Below are 18,146 nucleotides of genomic sequence, written 5' to 3'. Positions count from 1 at the left end.
CATTTAATTCACGTGACATTTACCATCTAGTGACTTGCCACATATTGTTCAGAATCAGAATCTCTCTCTTATGTGCACCTACCTATTCACTGGCTTGCATGAGTTCTCACTCAGCCAGTTCAGTCGTGTTATAAACTGTGGAATAAGTATGCATTTCTTTTGTTTTCTAAATATATAGTTGAATTTAATATTTGTAGACTTTTATGGTTAAAATACAAACGACCCCCATTTTTTGCACATAACTAGTTCCTGAAAATGTGTACGAATGTTGAATGTTCGAAAGTAGAAGAAATGTTAAAAAAAATTAGTAATTAAAAATTGTATTTTAAAACATTATTTATCAATGTATATAATTAAATGGCAGTAAGCACTCCCAGGTGACTTTATAAACTTATCAACAGTTAGTTGAGTACCACCAATCAGCTTCTGCTTCCTCACTTTTGTTGCTCAATTAAGTATTCATTTGACAGATGTACTGAATGAGATTCAATCAACTATTCATTGCTGACGCCCAAGTTAAGTTCATTTATTATGCTAACTACTTTATCTGTGATAGTTTCCAGTTTCTTTAGAATTTATAAAATCAGTAACCATTTATGGGCATATTTGCTTCCAGAAAGCTTTCATTGTCAATTCTTTTATTTCAGCCTCCAAGTTTCCAATATTGTTAACTGTGTTACATATATTATAGTTTTTACAAAAAGTCTTAATGTAGGCCAACCTTTCCTGACAATTTGTTTTAAGGCCTAATTTATTATTGTCTTCATATAATGGCCATTTAAACATAGCAATCACTGTTTGATCCGTGGGCTGTATGAGGCAGGTACTGCTGGGAGGAAGAAAAACATTACTGATTTCCAGCTATAACTTCTGCACAGATTTCAGATGTTCTTGGTCATATCTAAGATTACTAATGTTTTATATTGTAAATTTTTATCTTTAAAATATTGCTTAACTGCTGGTACAAAATGAAAAGTGAACTAAACTTTAAATATTAAAGCAATAACCAACTCAACAGCTTGTTTTTCTACTTACTGGAGACTTAAAGAAAATGCTTATTCCACTGCATTTTAAATTTGATGCAATGTGCATCTTTGATATATTCATTAACATTGTATTGCTGATATACTCGCACGGATCTTTTCTCGATGGAGGTCGAGTCTTGAACCCAAGAACTCCGATGTTGCACCGCTCTTACCAGCGTAAGTGGAAATGAAAAATTGTAGTAGTATTGACAAACGCAAAATATTTACTTAAAAAACTTAAAACTTAATTAAAAAAAAATTGCTAAAGTCGGGGGCCGCATGTAATCAGTAAAATAAAGAGAGTTCACGCAAGAAGTTTTGTAAGTTACAAAAGAGTATGTGTTTTCTTATATGATTTTCATTCAGAAGGCTATAAAAGTTAATGCTAGTCAATTAAAGAAGAAATATGTACCACCCCAGGTCCAAATGGAATTAAAGCAGACTAAAATTATTGGTAGGTTTCAAGTGCCAAAACAGAAAGAGAAGAATTATTCAGAATGCAGTGAAGATGTGTTTGAAAGCTTCAGTATTCTACTGCGTAAAGTAGATTATGCAATTATGATCAATTATTTAATAAAATATCATCCTGGTTCAGATTATCTTCTTTCTGAAAATTTATCTGCCCTTTTTGAGAAAGAACAACTAAAGATAAGTCAGTAGATGCAGCGGCCAACGAACATCTAACAGACAGGTAGCATGTGTTTGCAGTCTTATCGAAAACTACTGATTTAGGGAACAAAGCAGTCATGTTTTTAGGGAAGTGAAAATTTTTTAGATGCAATTAATTCTTCTATTTGCTATTAAGCACTGACTGACATGTTCAAGAAATATGAAATAAAACAATCCCAAGTAAAACATCTAGTATCGGACTGTTTGCAACATGACTGCGATACTTCAACATACTGAAAACACTTCTCGGAGATCGTATTTTGCACTACCAACAGGGGCGTAGCTAGAGTTTCCAGCGCCCGTGGACAATTGAAGAATTTGCGCCCCTTTCTGTGTTCCAAGAATGGAAAACGCTTCATTAAAAAATTTTGTAGCATGAATTTGGCGCCCCTTGGATGCTGCGCCCAGGGACAGATGTCCCCCCTTGCTCCACCCTAGCTATATATATACCACTGACTACCAATGCTGGCATATAAAGTGCAATTCATTTGTGATGTATTTACAAAATGATGCAAAGAAATAAATACCACAGAAATCAAAACATTTTTTTTTTTCCACTTGGAAAAAAAATAAGTGCTTACTTGAGGAATTTAAAAGAAAAGCCACATAATTGACAAATAAAACTTCACTTTGCACATGTTATAATCTGATGGAATTCCTGGTTCAAAGCTTTCATTTATTTCAGTGAATATATAGAGCATACTATTGCTTTTCTTCTAACCAGTTTTATAATCCTGTTAAAAATTTATAAAACTGGTTAGAAGGATCAAACTATGCATTTGTTGACATTTAGAGAGCCAGTTGTATGATTTAATGTTTTGAGTGCCAAAGTAATAGTTGTTTTGGTATAAGGCACAATAAATTTTGATGAATTGTAAAAAGAAGCTGAATAGAAGCATTAAATGGTATTGTTGATAGAAGTGTTTAAATAATTCTACATATGCTAGCTAGCCCAACAAATGAATCTTGTAAGTATATTTGCAGATGTTTTTGCCTATCTATATTTGGGGCATTGCTACTTGAAGTCAGACTTGTTATTGGAAAGCTTCTCTAAAATACCACTTTTCAAAGACCTTCTTAAAGGTAGCTCAATAACTACAATAATCCTCATAAACAACTCCTTACGGTGATCAAACACCATATAGATATTTAAATAGCATTCGGTCATAGAAACTTTGCAGAGGTAGCTGTGTATAATCTTCATAGTCCCATTAATAGCAAGGATGGTATATTTTAATATCTATAATATCATAGTTATGAACAGAAGACAGAGTTTCAAAGAAAAGGGTACCGAGACAGCTAAAATGTTAAGTTTCAATTTTTTCCATATGCTTATAGCAATTTATGTGGTTACAATAGAAGAGAATAACTTGTATTTTTAGGAGGATGTTGAATAAGTATGAAATTTTCATTTTTATGAGATTGCCATTTTTTGTAGTGAAAAAATTGTGTATCCCTGACTAAGACTTATTATGCCAAAAGACCCAATTTATTTCAAATGATTTAACACATTTCCAGAGATTTGATCGGTCACTTCTGAGTAGTGGCATGATTATGAAATGAAAGTGCAGTTACCTCCAGTAGTTAAGTCTTTTCACTTGATTTTTTACTAGAAGTTATTTGAAATAGTTACTAAGGCAGTCTGATGATTTTCTTCAATAACATACTTCAGGTTTATATTTCTCCTATCTCAATTTATTGATTTTGGGGGCTGCTAGAACAATGACTAGTTTCTATGATGTTTCCATTTACTTATAACATTGCTTATAGTAGATCCAGTCTATTAACTCTTTCCATTTCTGTTGCACAACAGACAAATATCTGGACAACAATTAAAAAAATTACATTTCCTTTCTCCAAAATCCAAGAATAGGACCTCTCAAAGCATTAAAATGTAAAACTTTTATAAAGTGAACTGGTAAAGTAGATACTCTGTTATTGATTAAAAATTATGATATATTTAAATACTTTTAGACCAAGGGGTGAAGTCCCCCCCCCCAGTCTAAAAACATAAAAGTTCTAAAAAGGGGAGGAGGAAAAATGCAGTCATCCTTATATTTAGCTGTTCAGTATTTAAAAAAAAAAAAATGTTTTTATTCAAGTTTTGGTATTTATCAACATTTTCTATATTTTTATTGTTCAATTAAGTATACACACAAAAAATAATCTAAATCTAAATAAATGGATAGTATTTTTCAAGTTTTTGAATGAAAGGGATACATGGTGCAAAAATGGTTGAGAACCCTCTGCTTTTATATATTTTCCTTCCTATAATTCAGAACTTTTATTTTCCTAATTCCAATAGAAGGAAATTTTATTTTGAAATATTTGACTAAAGTCACAGAAGGTACTTGAACAATATAAAATCTTACTCTGCCAGTCTTAATAATATTTCTAGTTTAAATGGGATTATGAATAGTTAATTTGTTGATAATTTTATAAATTGCATCTTGGAAATGTAATTACTGAAAAGTAACATCATATAAAAAAATTAATTCTTATGTTGTAACAAATTTAGTTTGCATGAAAAACCTAACCACTGTACTAAAATTTATTAAAAAAAATAAACTCCTGAGATTTAAATGAAATAAATCATCAATAAATTTTGATTACTTCTAAATATTTCAAAACACTGAATTTCTGCTAAGGAATGAACACTGAATTTTTGCTAAGGAATTTCTGTCTCATACTAAAATTTCTTTCAAGATATTTGACTTAAGAGCGTTTAATACCCCTTTCTCATGTCGATTTAAGAACATGCATTAAATTTAATAATAAATTTTACACATGAAGTAGTCCTTTGATATTCGAAATTAATTTTTAGTTTATATTATTAAAGATTTCTTCAATTCTCATTTATTTAAAGTATGATACATTTTTCTTCAAGCTTATTCCAATCATCAGCCTTAGATATCCCACTACCTGAAAATGTTTTAAAAGCACAAATTGCGCACAGTAAGATTTATAAATTTCTTAAATTATTTTTTCAATATAAAATTTCAAGAAACAATATAAAATTCCAAGGAAGGGAGGGTAGACACATTAAGCATGAAGGTTTGAAGATTTTTTTATTTAATTTACAGTGACTTACAAAAGACTAGCACAATTTTGTTAATGAATAAAATGACACCTTTGTGAAGGACAGAAAAAATTGTATATTATTTTTAAAAAATATAATATTCAGATTTTGAGTGCATAATATTTAAATACATTAAAAAGAAAAAAAAGAGAGATTAGAAATTTGTTTAACTGATTATATGAAATGTCACAGCAGATAATTCAGATAACATAAATTTATGGAATGACCTTAATTCCTTATTTACTTAAGTAATAATCATGGTAAATTCATCATTTTTTAGCTCCATGTTATAAGAAATCTCTGAGCTTAAAGTACATTATTGCAAAATATATCAAAATATACACACGTATGAAAATCAGGAAATCACATAAGGAATTTTTTTCATAATCAGATATTCTAGCCTAATAAAACTGAACACAGACAGATAAAATAATTGCATATGTGACAATTTTAATTTACAATTATAAATTGTATCCAATGAACATGTTGTTGGAGACACGGGTTTTCAAAAGTATATTTTCCACAGTTGGGGGAAATTTTTTTTTTTTTTTTTTTTCATAAAACAGAACTAGAATGCTAATTTCAAAGAATTTCACTTATTAAATAATCAGGTTCTTTAGCATTAAACTAAGTGCTCTCAAAAAGTTTTCACAGTGAAAATGCTAAAATAAGGAAGAATTTTATTACTATCTTAGATCAGCTCTTAGTACAGCAGTATTTCCATAATGAAATTTTTTCACGCATTCATTTATCACTTTTGTCATTTCAGGAAATTCAGAGCTCTGGTTGGATAAGCATTCATTTGAAAAAGGTCAACATTTTAAATAGATGTTAATATGCATAAATGCTTTTTTTTTAAGTGTAATTTTAAATTACAGCATGATAAATTGCACAATTTTTTTAAAAAAACTATCTTAAATATTTTGAATTCAGTATTATGAAATAAAAAGCAAATTTTACATTTGAGAGAAAGAAACAAAATGGTACAACTTCTCCATCTCTAATTCAGAAGACTTAAATTGGGAAACTTCATTATTACTCATACTATCTTTAACTAATAAGTATGACTATAATTAATTTCTACTGGCCTTAGGCAAGAGGGAAAAAATTTAACAGGAATTCAAGATTATTAAATAAATTAACTAACAATTTTATTTCTAGATATTTCCCATTCAAAGAAGTTCTTGTAAAATACTGTAAGAAGATTTGGAGTATTTTTTTATTTATGGACAACAAATAAAAGTCTATAATAATATATACATTACAAATCAGATAAATTTATAGTTTGAAAAAATATAAAATGCTTTATATAAAAATCTATAGCCCATTATAAGTCAAATAAATAATAGTTTGGCAAAATATAGCAAACTTTTATCTTATTTTTTCTACAAATAAGGCTATCTGTCTTTCAATCTCTTTTTGTAGCTCTCTCTCAGAAGCTCTTGGATGATCTTTAACATACTGAGCAATGGCTAGAATTGTTTCTTCCTTTAAAAAAAAAAAATAAAAAAAATAAAAATTACACATTCTTTCATTTTATTAAATATGTTAAGTAAAAAAAAAACATATATCTGAGGCTCTACAGTTTAAAGAGTCGGTTAAAAAATACAAATTCATACAAAGAACTTTTCAAAGGTGTTAAAAAAAATCTTGCTTCAAGTATTTTACATTACTAATATTTTTTTTAATTAAAATGCAATAGAATTGTTAATTTTGCCTTTTGCTAATATTCAAAATAATAATAAGCAAACTCCTACCCAGTGCTGAATTTCAAAAAATTAAAAAAATAAGGCAAAATAAAATAAAAGCACAAAAAGTATTCTATAAAGATTTCTCACAAAGTCGTATTAATAATCAACTTTTGGAAATTTTGGCAATCAAAAAATTTTCAAAATCAAAAGGTATCTGTTTTTAGAATACTAAACCAAAGAAAAATTTTCTTAAATAAAACTGTCAGAGGGAAAAGCGAAAATAATCCTTTTCTTTGATCAAATTTTCATTATTATGTAAAACTTAAAATTTATTATGTAAAACGTAAAATTATAATTAATACATGAAATGAAAGAGCAACTCAAACAGTTATACTTACAAGTGGTCAATTTGAGCACCTTTTGTCACACGGCACACATCAAGTCGATAGCCCAGTTCTTCCCAAACGTTGATTAATGTTTGTAGTATTATTGTTGCAACATCTGCCTCAATCCTGTTTCTTAGGACAGCTGGTAAAGGAGGCACATACACATGATCCTTTATGAACTCAACACTTTCTTCATTAACCCTTGGTCGTCTTGTATTCTGCCCTTTGCAATGGCAGTCGGTATTTTGAAACTAATGATACCATCTACGGATGTTATTATCACTTGGGGGTCACATCTTTACTTAATCCGGAACCATACGCAGCACAGAAGCTACAGATTTGGTCTCTGCAAACTGCAGAACACAAGAAGGTTTCTATTCATTAGTTGCCATTTTTGCTACTATTTCCCATTTTCACTACTATTACATGTGCCAACAAATAGAACTGTTTGAGTTGCTCTTTCATTTCATGTATTAATTATGATTTTAAGTTTTATGTAATAAATACTACAAAGCATTAAAACCACAATATTCATATAGAAACACCCTGTATATATATGTATACATATAATATTTCAGATATTATTGTACTATTATGCTCCACTTAGTTTAAGAAAAACAGTCCATTATCACCCAAAAGGATTTGTTAAGGTTTTTTTAGCTCGCAGTCTACCAGTCTGCTGTCGCATTCAATCCGGCTAGCTTTATTATTAAACACTTTCTTCGCACTTATACCATTTACAATTCAACAGCAAAATTACAAAAATTTTAAAAGCAGCATATGTTTAGAATTCCCAATGTAGTGTTAAGTGTTAGCATATGCTTTTCTATTTTTTCAGTCTTTTCTCAGTTTATTACATCAATGTTCAGTTTCCTTAGTCAGATGGCTTGCAAAGCTTTTCTTTTGTCTTTTTATTATTAATGTTTTGTGTGTTAACTTTATTTATTAACTATCACATTTTTTGCACATATGCCACACAAAAATTAATTCAATAGCAAATTCACAAAATATTAAAAAAAAAAAAATACTTTATAATTTCTGTCATGCAGTCTCACAATAAATTTCGTACAGTGTTCCCACTGCTTGCTTTCAAATCGTTGAGTTTTTTAATCAAAAATTAATGAAAGTTTTAGAAAATATGAAATAAAAAATTAAAAATTGAAAATTTGGGCTGCCAGTTGCATATGTTCGGGTGGAGAAAAACGTTATTCAAAATTTAATGGTTCAGGGTATCCTTGCTTTTTCACAATGCGAGAAACATACCTACATACATATATGCAGATTCTTCATTAGTTAATTTCTTTAAAGTTAATACAGGGCAACAGTATTTCATGGCAATAATTTGAAAAAAGTGATTTGCTGTTTATGGTGACTGATGCAAAATTCTGTTTCAAGACTAAAAGCCCATTTGGGCTAACTAGTAAGCTCCACTATACAACTTAATATGTATGAACTGCATGAGAATGAGAATGGGAGAATTAAAAAGTAGAGAATAAATCTAACTTTAAAGCTGTACACAAATTTTTAGACTTGAGGAAAAAAAAATTACACACAGGTGGATCAATTATTTTATTGTTTTATTTTACAGCATGACGTAAACTTTATGCAATAATGAGTAATAAAGTTAACAAAATAAATCAACTCAAGAAATTAACCGAAAACTTCACTGTACACAATATTTCAGATAAAAACATTAATAACAATGCCTAAAATTTAATAATAAATTGTGCCAGATTTATTGCTAAAGAATGCACTTGCACTTAATGAGAAAAATCACTGCATGGAGATAGGGACAAATTTGGCCACTTTTTAACATTGCAGGAGGTAGGAGGGAAGAGGTCTCTCCTTTTGATCTTGTAAGATCAGATGCTTGTGGTCACTCTGCTCATTTTTTCCCCTTCATTTTCCCTATTATAAGATACTTTAAAGAGGAAAACACACAATAATTTGAAATGATTCATTTATTATTTTTTTTTTTTTTTATTTTTGAAGTTATAAATACAGAGGGATGTAAAAAACAAAATAAAAATTCTAAATATTGTATCTCATTTTATAAATGTTCTACGTGATTTCCCACAGTTAGCAAGTAACATCAATATAATATTTGAAATACCGCGCCTGCAAAATGTTTGTTAAAAGCATTCAATTATTACTAAATATGGGAAAACAAAACAATTCCGCGCTATCTGTTAGAAAATGTACTATCAAAATTAAAAATCTGATACCTGAAAACATTTAAAATTAAACCAACAATGCTGTAAAAGAGCTTTTCATGAAACTGGAAAGAAGCCTTAACAATGGCTACAATCATTTATGTCTTCTATACCAAAAACCAATCTATTGATAAATTCAAGCACATTAGAGATGAATAAGAATACAGCAACTAGACCAAAAGAGTTCCCAGAAATGCAAAACTCAAAAGTAGATCAGGAACAGAGAGGTTTAATCAAAAGCACTTTCTATAAAATAGATTTTCTTCTCATTCCATTTAAAATCAGATCAGAAACTGAAACTCAACTAAAAGAACTTCACTCTTGCATGAGAAAATTTCTTTTAAAATTACATTTTATATAAGAGGAGTAGGAGACCCACAGGTCCATGCCTCTGATATGTCCTTCAAAACTGGAATGCAGCTTCCTGTTTATTGCAGGTGTAACTCAGTCAGCATTTACATGTACCTAAGGCCAATGTGCTGAGACGGTTAAAATGATGTACAGTTTCTACCATTCTCTATAAATGTTTGACTAGCAAAATGTTCGATCATTGGAAAAAAAATTACATAATGACAGTTTTACCAATTTACAGCAAATTCATTAAATACCTTGAAACAAATTCTACTACACACATTCTAATTCCATTCAATATAAATAATCAGGTTAATATTTTAAAAGGTATAATAATAGCATTCATGAGGTTAAGTTCATTTTGAGGTACTTCTTAATAACACTCTGCTTATGAATCTCTTAATTACGTGAATTATATCTATAATGTTTACTCTCTATGATGATATACTGCAACTATGATAGCAATATTATTTGATTAGTAATTAATCAACATAATATGTCCTTAAAAGTATGCAATGTAACTGAATTGTGGTAACTGATTATGGTACTTCCTTACTAATATAACCCTAATAGCTTAAAATGGTGTCAAGATTATCAAGGAATTTTATACAGTCAAAAGTCTTTAATCCGGACTCGTCAGGACTTCGGCGATTCCGGATTATCGGTTTTTCCGGATTTTAGATCATCAGTTTAAGTCTGGTAAGATAGCATGCAGAAATTATAAAATTAAAAATATGAAACTGTAATTTATGAAATAAAGAGCAATTATGATCTAAAGGGTATTAAAATTTTAAAAAAGATGCTTAATATTTATTTGTTTACTTTATTAAACATTTCTTTCCATGTAAGTTGTTTAAGTTGCTTCGTTTTATGTGTTAATACTTTCTCTTTAATTCTATAAACAGACATAATTTCTTGTTCAGTTACAAAGTTCCGCTGTTCAAGTCCTATAATTGCTGTGTCAAGAATACTGACTAACTTGTCAATCAAAATTTTTTCGTTTTCAATAACTTCTGTGTCACTTTCTTCATTATTGGAAGCAGGTCCATCCAAACATGCTTTCTCTTTGTAGATGCTTTGGCAGCTCCAGAATCGGAAACTCTTTTTGACATAATCAAAGTTCAAGCTTGCTTTTTATAAAATTGCTCAAACAGTCTGCAAAAAATAATAAGCCGGATCCAGTTAGAATATTAAGGAACAACGCAATCTGCAACATTAACTGGAATACATAATTAGATAATTTTAGCCTTGCTTATACCATCCGTTATACATTAAATGTACATGCATTTACGTATTATGCATTTAGGCATGTGCAGAAAGTTTGTAGCTTTGAGATCCGGATTATAGATCATTTCGGATTATGGATGTCCGGATTAAAGACTTTTGACTGTATATGAAAAAGTGGCAAAACTGCAGACTGCAGGCCAGTTTCTTCTGTTTTAAAAAACACCACCTAGTTAGGATTCTGGTTATTGATGCTGACTGCTGTACCAAAGGGCCCAGGTTCAAATCCTGGAGAAGGCATGGATATTTGCAAGCATATGGTATCTGTGCAATAAGCAGGCACTCAAAATACATGGCAAGCCATGAGTTCTCTCAAGAAGTTGCTAAGAGAAGAGGGGTGGAAGACCTTTGGATTGCACCTCAGGATGTTCTCTCTTGGTATTCCAAGAAAGAACACCCTGGGCAGAAGTGCTGGTCTAGCTTCTGTACATACCTACATTTAAAACAAATTTGTCAACTTGCCAAATAATTGTATTTTGACAATAGCAATTTATAATAAAAACCTGTAAACATGTAAAAAAACTCACATCTTTTAAAAAAATAAATAAATAAAAAAAAAAAAAGGTAAAAGAGTGACAAAATACAATCCTATTTTAAAGTAAATTAATGTACATGTTATGGGATCAACCATATTAACTTGGAATGCTATGTATCTCACATTTTAAAAATGGTAGCAAAAAATAAAATAAAATAAAAATGGTTATATCTTGAGGTTAAGAAATTGTAACAATTAAAATGAGAAATAAATAACAGAAAAATATATCTGTTCATATCTAAGCTGAAACTTTGACAAAACAAAGAGCAAAAATGAAGATAAATTTCAAAATGAGCAAAAAAGCTGCACTGGAATTTTTTTTTTTTTTTAACCGCAGCTATATTTTTGAAAGTATAAATTATCTTCTGCTACTTGACAGTTTTCTTTTCATGTGAAATGGCACTTTTAAAGAAGCAACAGATGGAAGGCTATGTTTGTGCTCTTTCTGAAGAAAATTATTCATATCTAGTTATTAAGAAATGCTACGAAAGCCATGGTTTTTTTCATATCAAAATTTACGACAGGTAATATTATCAACAAGAAAGAAAAAAAGCGTCAAAGTTTGGCTTCAAGTGGAAAAATTGTTCTAAATACATATCCAAGGAAAAATGGAATGTTATAATGTTGCAAAAGTAAGATCTTTAATGTTAAAAGAAGCTGTTTAAGTCAAAGGACAGCTCAAAATCATTAAAATATTCAGTGTGAACTGTATACAAAGTGATTAATGTTGATTTGAATCTTCAAAAGATGGAAAAACATAATGTGTATCGTCTTTTTGCATGACATATCACTGAATGCAGAATTCTTTACAAAACCCATTTATCCAGATAAAAATGGGAAAATGTTGACACAATTGATGAATCTTGGATGTATTTAAATGAATGCAACAAAAAGAGATCATTTATTGCCATTAAAGGAGAGAAAAAATTCTTAAAACATGGGTCAAAGAACATAAAGTTTTTCATAGAGGTTTATGATTGCTCGTTTCTTGAAAAACGAGCAACTGCAAATTCAAAATAAATAGAGTAGAAAAAAATTTTAAGATCAATTTCATATTATCAGAATATATATTTTACTCATTTTTCAAATATGAATTATCTTCTAGAAAAGAAAAAAATATTTTCTATGTTCTAAAAGAAGATAGAAAATATGATTGATAGATTTATGATAACATATGATTTACTTAAGAGCTATTCTTATGGTAGGCAGACTGTAATTTGAATGGCTGGCTGTTTTGAATTGCTCTGCAATTTGTTGATAATCTTGACACAATTTAAATAACAGAAATCATCATAATAAGGAGATATATAAATTATACATATACTTTGCTATAAGATTTCCTGACCCAAAAAAAAAAAAAAAAAAAAAAACTAAATCTACATGATTATTGCAAATCTTATGCACTGCACAAAATCACCAGTTGCAGTACATTTCATGTTATGTATTTTGCCCAAATTTAGATTAAGACAATACTTATACAAATATAAATTTATAAAATTATGCTCACTCTTAATTTGCTTGTATCATCTTGTTGCACGCAGTCATCATAAAACTCTTTTAAAATTTTTCCAAGAATTACAGCTGAATAGACATCTTTTGACTCCTCTCCTCTGTGAACATATGCAAGCAGTGCAAGCTTTAAAAAAAAAAAAAAAAAACATGTTAAAAATTAATCAAAATTTATGCATCATCAAAAAAGGATATTTTTAATAACAGCATAATTATTTTAAAATAACAGAACTATAAATTATTACATAAAAAAATTACAAATTGTAACTAATTGAAATATTAAATGGATTAAAAGAAATATTAAGCATAAAAAATAATGTTTTTTCTAAATTCATTAAACAAACAGTAATTTAGAGTTTTTTTTTTTTTTTTTTTTTTTTTTTTTTAGAAATATAGTCAAAGTGACATTTTACTGCATACATATTTTAATTAAATTTAATTTCCTCACATTAAAATTTCAGAATCTATATACATAGCTGATACCTAAGTTTATTGCCTAAATTTTGCATGGTGTGTTATTAAAATGATACATACCCTGTTTTAACGAAAGTTTCCCACTACTGCAAATATTGTCCGTGCAAACAGTTCCTATTGCTGCGTTTAAAAATATTTTTTTCAAATCATTTTTGGCACTTGAAAGAAAGAGACTTGCTTTAGAACACTGTGTTGTGAAATCTGTAAAAAAATATTATTATCCTTAATTACATCATCTGAAAGGGAACTATCCCGCTACCAGATTAGAACCATCATTTACTTCCAATTCTGCTACAAAAAGTCAGCTACAGAATGTCACCAAATCATGTGTACTTTCTTTAGGTAAAATCTTTAGGTACTACTGCTATATCATATGACACTGTGAGAGTTTGGCACTGAAAGTTTATAAACAAGGACTATGCAAGAAGCAGAGCGCTCTGGCTGGACTACTGATGTTGATGAGGCCCGCCTGCAAGAGCTTGTGCAAGAAGATCAGTAAGCAACCACTGGACAGCTTGCTAAGGAGTTACTCCCATGTCCATTAGTCCTGTTATCTATCACATAAATTTGACGTACAAGTTCAATTGCTGGGTGCCACATGAGTAAACTTAGCAGATAAGGACAGACGTGTTCAGGCCTGCATTAATCTACTCGGACATCAATTCAAGGATAAAATTCTGGACAGGATCATCACTTTTGATGAAAAGTGGATTTACTTCTATAACACAGGCAGAAAAGGGGGTTGGTCTGAGCCACAGCATTGCAAAGAGCAATTTGACTAACAAAAAGATCATGCTTTGTATCTGGTGAGATTACCGTGGTATTATCTACAAATAGTATCTGGAAAAAGGTAAAACCCTCGACAGTAAGGTGTACGAGATGCTAGTATGTGTTGGTGCTGTTATTAAAGAAAGAGATAGAACTGAGTTCCGGCACAAAAAGGAAATGTTCCATCAAGATAAAGTAAGACCACACATGTCTGCATTCAACAGCTGGACTCTGTACGGACTCGAACGGGATCTTTTGCTACGCCCACCATATAGATCTGACATCACCCCTTTAGATTTCTACCTTTTTTCACACTTGCAGCTACATCTTGCTGGTGCTATCTTCTATTCTGCACAGGATGTCCAAAATGAGGTTGATTTGTTTTTGAACTCGTAGCCATCAAGTTTCGGGCCATAGGCTTTAGAAAACTACCAAAATGTTGGCAGAAAATCATAGATTTGTGTAGTGACTACTACCTGCACTAAAGGTACTGCTTTCATGGTTTTTTTTCTAACTTTTTTAGGAACGCATTTTGGAGGAAATCTTTCATTACAACCAGATATTAGCACAATAACTTTAGCATAGTTTTGGAGAGCTTTTGCTGAAGGAAAAGAATGATGATTTAAGACTAATACTTACCCCAAAAACTTACCAATAAACCTACTTATAAGTGGACTTTTATTTGTTTTGTTCAGGAGAAAATTTTGTGACAATGATTTTAAGAATATATTCAAAAAATTATTCTCTTAGGTGAATCTGCAGAAAAATACATTATTTCTGTTAAAATCAATACTGAAGTGCACTGTCATCAGCTGGACAACCTGAATGATTGATTCACTTAAACAGAAAAGGTCAGAATTGTTCAATAGCATTCCACCAAGATTGTGCGAGATTTCATATAAGTTTAGTAACTCGCCAAAAGATTGAATGGGATATATTGCCTCACTTAGCATATTCTCCAGATCTGGCACCTTCTGATTATACTTTGTTCTACTCTCTACAAAATGTTTTAGACAATAAAATTTTTACCCTTTGAACCTCAATTTCAAATAAGGAAATCAAAAATCACCTCGATCAGTTTTTGCCACCAAAGAAAAAATAGGTTAATCTTTGGATTATGGTAACTTGGCGATTTTTTGGCGACCAACCCTGCTACAGCATCCTGCTAGTTTTTGTTTGGACGCCATTTTTGTTTTCATGAGGTAAAAACATATTTTTTTTTTTTTCTTTTTTTTCTTTTTCTTTACTTAAAACTTTTTTTCCAACAATCTTCCATCCGAATTACGCTTATGCTAAAACTTTAATGGAACAAAAGTGCTTAATCATGACGAAGATTAGGTGCGAAATTGGGAGAAAGTGCAGAATCGCAAACAGCTTGCCGCGTTTTTAAGAATTGGACATACACAGTATCCATGTACACATCGACCTATTTTCACTTAAAAAAACATCCCAGAATTGCACAAAAATGGCATTGCGCACACTCTTGACTTTATCCATGTACACTGCTAAAGTCCTAGCTAGTAACCTTTATCACCTTACAAAATGTCGCCAAACTACCTGTTACCATATTCCAAAGATTAGCGAAAAAATACTTTATAAGCGTGGAATCATGCTACTGCCAGAAAGACAGCAAAATGTATTGGACTAGAATGGACAATATATAATTCAATAAAATACTTATTTACCACAAAAAAATCTTTCATTTTCATAAAAGAAGAAAAAAATACTTTCAGAAAAACCCAATAAAACGCATAAAAAATCATCTAAATTTGAATAAATGCAAATATCTTTTTCAAATTTTAGAGAGGAAGGGGAAGGTATGATCATCTAGAAACATTTAAGTGAGTGTATGAGCAAATAAAGCTCAGAACCACTATTATAAAGTTTTTTTTTTTTCTTTTCGTTCAGATAAAGAAAATCCCACCTCTTTAAAGCTCAGTGCAGACAAAGAACTCTGAAAACAGTGTCTCACAAGTTCAAAGGCTGGAAAATTCCAAATCAAACCCGTTTTATTGAAGTACTACGTACTTGAATTATAAAGCCACAGTTCACAGTACATTAAATGGATGAACTATGAAAAGCTGCACGAGGTACAAGTAGAATATTTTGGAAACGATGTATCAGTCTTTTATCAATCTTAGTTTTATAAGTGGCAGAGATAAGTTTAATACACACCAGTTTCTCTATTGATTAGTATGTATTTGTTTTGTTTTAAGAGGTTAAGTGCACTAATAGAGAAGTGGGCACTTTTTGTCAAAAGTTTATACAGTCAAAAGTCTTCAATCCGGAACTATCTATAATCCGGACCTCAAAGCTACAAACTTTCTGCATGTGCTTAAACGCACAATGCGTTTACGCATGCGCTCAATACCTACACGCATGCGCATTTAATGTATAACGGTCGGTATAAGCTAATCTAAAATTATCTAATTATCTATTTTAGTTAATGTTGCAGACTGCGTTGTTCCTTAATCTTCGAATTGGATCCGGCTTATTATTTTTTGCAGACTGTTAGAGCAATTTTATAAAAGTAAGCTTGAACTTTCGATTATGTGAAAAAGAATTTCCGATTCTGGAGCTGCCAAAGGATTTACAAAGCAAAAGAATGTTTCGATGTCCATCAAACAAAAAGTGGAATTGCTGCAAAAAATGGATAAAGGCATATCCTTTGTTTCTCTAACCATTCTGAAATCTGTTTATCAATTTCATGCTGCACTGCGGGGGGGGGGGACGTCGCGGAGGGCAATGAACTGGAAGTTGATCTGTCAGCACTATCCTTATCTTCAGAACAGATGTTTTTATTTTATTTGGCTTATAATTCCTTACTAAATGCAGTATTTCATCTCGATGTACTCCATTTTTTATATGATTTAAATCAAATTCCTCGTCATTATAAATATCATGAATACACATCAAATGGTGTTCTGGTTGCAATTTTCTAATTTCGACTGTGCGTAATGTATGCTTTACATATGCGCGCATTGAAAGAAATGTTTAATAAAGAAAACAAATAAATATTAAGCCTTTTTTTGATAAATTTTGATACCCTTTAGATCATAATTGCTCTTTGTTTCATAAATTACGGTTTCATATTTTTAATTTTATAATTTCTGCATGCCATCTTACCAGATTTAAAATAATGATCTATAATCCGGAAAAATCGATAATCCGGAATCGCCGAAGTCCCGACGAGTCCGGATTAACGACTTTTGACTGTATAGCAAAGCACTACATTACTTCTTGCAGTTTCTCGTACGCAAACAACACATGATACTGAATTCCAGGTAATGAATAAATAGAACTGAACGTGTTGTTTATAAGATATATTTATACATACGGATTGAATGTACTTACCCTCTGAATAAGTTTTGAGTGATCTTGTAATAAAGATGTCATTGTTAGGCAGCTGAAAATAGAGCAAACTTATTACAAGGTGTCGTTTTACAATTATATTTAAATGCTGTATTACTTTCATTTACAAAATAAAAAAACTTCGTTGCGCAAAGCAACTACACTATTAACTAATTGAAAGATAAATAACAAAATGCTAAAGACTATCGATTATATTTAATACTGAACAATGAAATCTTAGGCACTTTTCTGTTTCCGATAAAAACATAATATATTTCTGGGTTCGGTTCCAATAACAGTAAAGTACCAAATTTTGATTCTAAACTATTCTTTTCATATATTCGTAACAGTGAAGTAAAAAAAAAAAAAAAAAAAACTTCATACGCTTATTTCAACTAAAATCAAATTTTTGGTAGCTACACACATACACATTCACATATTCAAGCACAATACCTAAGAAATATACACTATAATGCAAATGATGAATTATTAATCTCGAAGAATGATTAATTTGCTTCAGAGGTAAGAAAACTTCACATAATTTCCGTATAAATTGATATATAAAGTGTATTATTGACTTTTTTACACTTTCATTAAATCTATTATTTGTTTACACAAGCTACAGCGCATTTCAACATCCTCCTCTACCTTCCGAATAATTTTTATTTATTTATTTAGTTCTGTTTTTTGAATGAAAGGAATAGTTTTACAGGTTCTGATTTGATAAATTAGCTTTTAATTGTTTCTGTACGCTAATAATGATATCATACCTAACTAAGCTATTGACAAAGGCTATTAATTTTTTTATCGT

The 18,146-nt window shown here is 30.3% G+C and overlaps 1 protein-coding gene across 7 annotated transcripts; it reads right to left on the bottom strand.

Annotated features, from left to right (window-relative positions):
* Positions 1–4,743: 4,743 nt before the first annotated feature.
* On the bottom strand, positions 4,744–18,124 carry LOC118188099 (uncharacterized). 7 transcript variants are annotated; one of them, XM_035358451.2, is made up of 4 exons: positions 18,106–18,124; positions 17,339–17,390; positions 12,741–12,869; positions 4,744–6,261 (listed from the first exon to the last, which is right to left on the bottom strand). In XM_035358451.2, the coding sequence occupies exons 2-4, from the start codon at positions 17,378–17,380 to the stop codon at positions 6,145–6,147; spliced, it is 288 nt and encodes a 95-aa protein (XP_035214342.2). In that variant the 5' UTR covers positions 17,381–17,390; positions 18,106–18,124; the 3' UTR covers positions 4,744–6,144. The 7 variants fall into 7 exon arrangements, 6 of the variants coding, with proteins under 6 accessions (XP_035214342.2, XP_035214345.1, XP_035214346.1 ...); XM_035358454.2 differs by lacking the exon at positions 18,106–18,124 and adding an exon at positions 17,720–18,005; XM_035358455.2 differs by lacking the exon at positions 18,106–18,124 and adding an exon at positions 17,764–18,005.
* Positions 18,125–18,146: the final 22 nt, after the last annotated feature.

The sequence above is a fragment of the Stegodyphus dumicola genome, chromosome 6 (assembly GCF_044657685.1).
Source record: "Stegodyphus dumicola isolate Sdum_Otavi_A_Nest chromosome 6, ASM4465768v1".
Lineage (NCBI taxonomy): Eukaryota > Metazoa > Arthropoda > Arachnida > Araneae > Eresidae > Stegodyphus > Stegodyphus dumicola.
The sequence above is the reverse complement of the archived record's forward strand: the minus strand, read 5'-3'. Positions and strand labels throughout refer to the sequence as shown.

Excerpts from the sequence above, each read along its gene's own strand:
- LOC118188099 (XM_085818199.1), bottom strand. The coding sequence starts at position 17,767 with ATGTGTATGTGTGTAGCTACCAAAAATTTGATTTTAGTTGAAATAAGC. Across the intron at positions 13,418-17,338 it reads ACTCAAAACTTATTCAGAGG|ATTTCACAACACAGTGTTCT; the intron begins GTAAGTACATTC and ends ATTTTTTTACAG. Across the intron at positions 12,870-13,276 it reads GAAACTTTCGTTAAAACAGG|CTTGCACTGCTTGCATATGT; the intron begins GTATGTATCATT and ends TTTTTTTTAAAG.